Raw genomic sequence first — 3,573 nt, forward strand, 5'->3', positions numbered from 1 at the left:
CGTTTCCCAATAGATTTTATTTGTTTAGAAAACTGTATATTTTATAAAGGATGAGGATGTAGCTAGCCTAGAATTTCAAAAAGAAGACTGTACATCAAATACAATATCAGATTTAATAGGAAAGCAAAAGCATGTTATCTTTCCAATTTTAATCAGAGGATTTCCTCATCTGTAAGACTGCAGGATAAGGACTAAGTATATATTGTTATTCCCAGATGAAATAGATTCTTGCATCAGTATCTAAATATGTTACATAACAGCAACTCCAAGTGTCTAGGTATATGAAAAAGTCAAAGGTAATATGTTTTGCAAGACAATAAAGAAACAAAGGTCAAAATAAGTTGGCTGAATTCAATTTCCTTTCCTTTTATACCTGTACAGTACCTGGACCTTACAGAAGATCCCAAAGTCACAGCATTTATTAGTCAAATTCCTATTGTTGTTTTTTACTATGAACAATGTGAATTCTTTATCCTACCTGGATCTTGAAACCCTACCTTCAAGCACTCTAAAAATATTCAAAAAAAGCAATCAAGAAAAAAACTGCTTGTCCAATGGAAGTTTATAAATTGCCATAATACGCCCACTAATAGGAAGTGTACCCATCAATGCAGATGGTATGGTCTCTGTTAAATAAAATATAGTTCACACCTTCACCAAAGAGTTTCTTAGTATAAGAAGAAATCTGAACTTCATTACAAATAAATTTGGAAGTAAATATATTCAACCTAGTTATTATAAAGTATATGGATACTCAACTAAGACCAGGCTTAATCCCAAAATATCAAATCATGAAAACTGGTCCAACTTGTTTGTCCCACAGAAACCCTCCACCCTGGGAGGTGGAGTGGAGTGGAGGAGGCAATGGCTGAAGGGTCAGTTCATGTTGTTGGTTTCTATTTCTATAGGTTTGTCCAGTTGACATCAGGCTAGCCTCAACAATATATTGTATAGTGGCCAAGACAATCCTGGTATGAAGTATACATATTTTTTCTATAATGCATTGGTGCTTTTCAAACAAAATTTCTGTCATTCCTGTAGATGCTCTATTGCATTTTGATGAACTGTTGTAAACTACTGATAGCCCTGTTAACTGCAACAGGGGGGAAATTATATTTATTTGTCTGCATTAATCTCAGAGTTACTCATGCCCTGGTCACCTCTGGAATGGAGTACTGAAACATACTGGAGCTGCCCTTGAAGTGTGTCTGGAAACTTCAACTGATGCAAAGTGAAATGAGTTATCTGTGCTCCTAGCAATGAAACACTACATGACATGACACATGTTCTGCAAGCTGCATTGGTTCCCAGTTTGCTTCTAAGTTCAATTCAAAATGCTGGTTGTCATCTTTAGAGTCCCAAATGGCATGGGGGTCTATCTACCCATCAGATCTAGCAAGGAAGAGCATATAATGGGCCCTATCTGCTAAAGCAGTGGTTCTCAACCTGTGGGTCGGGACCCCATTTGGGGTCGAACGACCATTTCACGGGGGTCGCCAAACAAGGCTGCCCGCCATTTTTTTTCCTCTTTTCTTTGGCCATGCCCCTGGCACCTGGTGATGTATAAGTGGTTGGGGGTCACCACAACATGGGGAACTGTATTATGGGGTCACGGCATTAGAAAGGTTGAGAACCACTGTGCTAAAGAGTTCTGTCTGATGAGACGAAGGAGAGGGACCTTTTCTGCAGTAGATTTGCCCTGTAGAACATCATCGCCCCACAACCCACCTGAAGTGAGATTATATATATATATATATATATATATATATATATATATATATGGAGCCCACAAGATGGTTGTATTGTGAGATTTTGGTGCATTCTCTCATGATCGGATTTGTATTTTATGTTAATTTTATGTTATAATGGTTATTTAAGATTTGTTTACTTTATTGTACACTACCAGGAGTCCCATGAGTCATATCAGCAACTATAAATTTAATAAATAAAGCATGCTATAGTGAAGGTCATCTGGCTCCTTCTAACCAATACACATTTCCCATTGGATACTGTCCTTTAAATAGAAATTTTATTTTTGATCCAAGAGGGGCTCTGCCACTAACAGAAGGACAGGTTGCAGACAACTTCACCAAGGTCATCCATGTAGCACTGACCTACAGAGCCAATTCCAAACCACTCACACAGGTCTGGGATACTATTACAGCAGTGGTGAGTGCTTGTTTGCACCTGTGCAGTGAGTGGATCACCATGCATTTCCCAGCAGGGTTCTTCTTAAAGCAGTGGATTGCCATAATTAACTGGAAAACAACAACAATTCTGCACCTGGTTTAACTTCTGGACAACCTCACAAAGCAGAAAATATTTCAGCAGGTCACGAATAAAAATTCAATAGCCTGGCTCCTTAAAATGCACTAAACCAGCTAGTCCAGATGAAATCCTTTTGAGATACGCAAGGCAGCCTTGCCCTGGCACAACCCAAGCTTTTTGGCAGGCGTTTTGTTTTAAAAGCGCCCCTTCCACTCCAGTTTTTCATCCCAAAATGCCCCCATTCTTCCACCCGGCCAAAGCTTCGGTCTAATAAAGATAATCCATCGAGAGCGGATTCCGCACTGAAGGGTGGATTTTTAAGTCCTCTAAGTCCCCCTGGGAGCAATGTAAAGACGCTGCGTTTCGTCCCAGGTTGGTCAAAACAACCTCTCTCCCGCACTTCCGCTCCCATATTTCGCGTAGATCCCCATTCTCCGGATCCCAACCCGGCCGCGACCTCTTCCCCTGGCCAGGCTGAGGACCCACTTTCAGTGAGGAGAGCTGGCTCTCGCCTCCCTCCACCGCCTAAGAGATCGCTGAATCATGCGGGAAAGGTCCGCTTTTGGTGAGCTTTGCAAGTGCCGGTAAAGCGTACCTTTGGCCACCCTTCCCTTCAACGCTCCTGACGACACTCCCCATCATCCCCTGCCAATTGAGCGTCGCCGCCTGGCTTATCATGAAATCCAGGCGGGGAGAGGGTTAAATAAGCTGCGCCCTGCGCCGACCTCCTCGAATACCCCTCCGGGAACCCCCCCGACTCACCTCAAGGATCTTGACGAGCGCCCGGAGGTAGAACTCCGAGACGCCCAGCGACAGCCCGAAGACGGACGGCAGCACGATGAGCAGGAACGCCAGGGTGAACCAGAGGCTCAGGAGCTGCAAAAAGACGGCCAGTATCGCCTCCATGCTGGGGACGAGGGCCTGCGAGCCGCCACCCGCAGCCAAGCGCCGGCGTCCCCGGCTCTTTCCTTCGCTCGCCGGCCTGGACAGGGAAAAACCCTCCGGGCGCGCTAGCTCACTGGCAGCGCCTCTTCCGAGCTGCCTCCTTTTGCCTAGCCTCCCGCAGCTCCACCCACTTAACTCCTTCGGCAACGCTGGGGCGCCTCGGGCACTGCCTGCAGCCGGTGACTGCGCAGGGTGACTCCTGGCAGGGAGCCACCGCTGGCGCGTTATAACTCAAGGGCGGCCGCGGAGGGGCAGGCGCCTGGCTCCCCAACGAAGCTCGGCCTCTCCTGCATCTGCCGCGGAAGCCGCGCGTAAAGAGTGCCTTCAGCGCGCCCTGGAAGCGCGCATAGCGGGTGCGCC

The 3,573-nt window shown here is 46.0% G+C and overlaps 1 protein-coding gene across 1 annotated transcript in view; it reads right to left on the reverse strand.

Moving 5' to 3' along the window:
* Positions 1–3,315, reverse strand: part of GPAT3 (glycerol-3-phosphate acyltransferase 3) — a 32,084-nt gene extending 28,769 nt beyond the window's left edge. The window contains exon 1 of the mRNA XM_039350838.1: positions 3,031–3,315. Within this exon, the coding sequence (XP_039206772.1) occupies positions 3,031–3,174 (144 nt within the window). The 5' untranslated portion in view covers positions 3,175–3,315. The remainder of the gene's footprint in view (positions 1–3,030) is intronic.
* Between the last annotated feature and the right edge of the window lie 258 nt (positions 3,316–3,573).

The sequence above is a fragment of the Crotalus tigris genome, unplaced genomic scaffold (genome assembly GCF_016545835.1).
Source record: "Crotalus tigris isolate CLP2741 ecotype Arizona unplaced genomic scaffold, ASM1654583v1 scf7180000018362.2422785, whole genome shotgun sequence".
Lineage (NCBI taxonomy): Eukaryota > Metazoa > Chordata > Lepidosauria > Squamata > Viperidae > Crotalus > Crotalus tigris.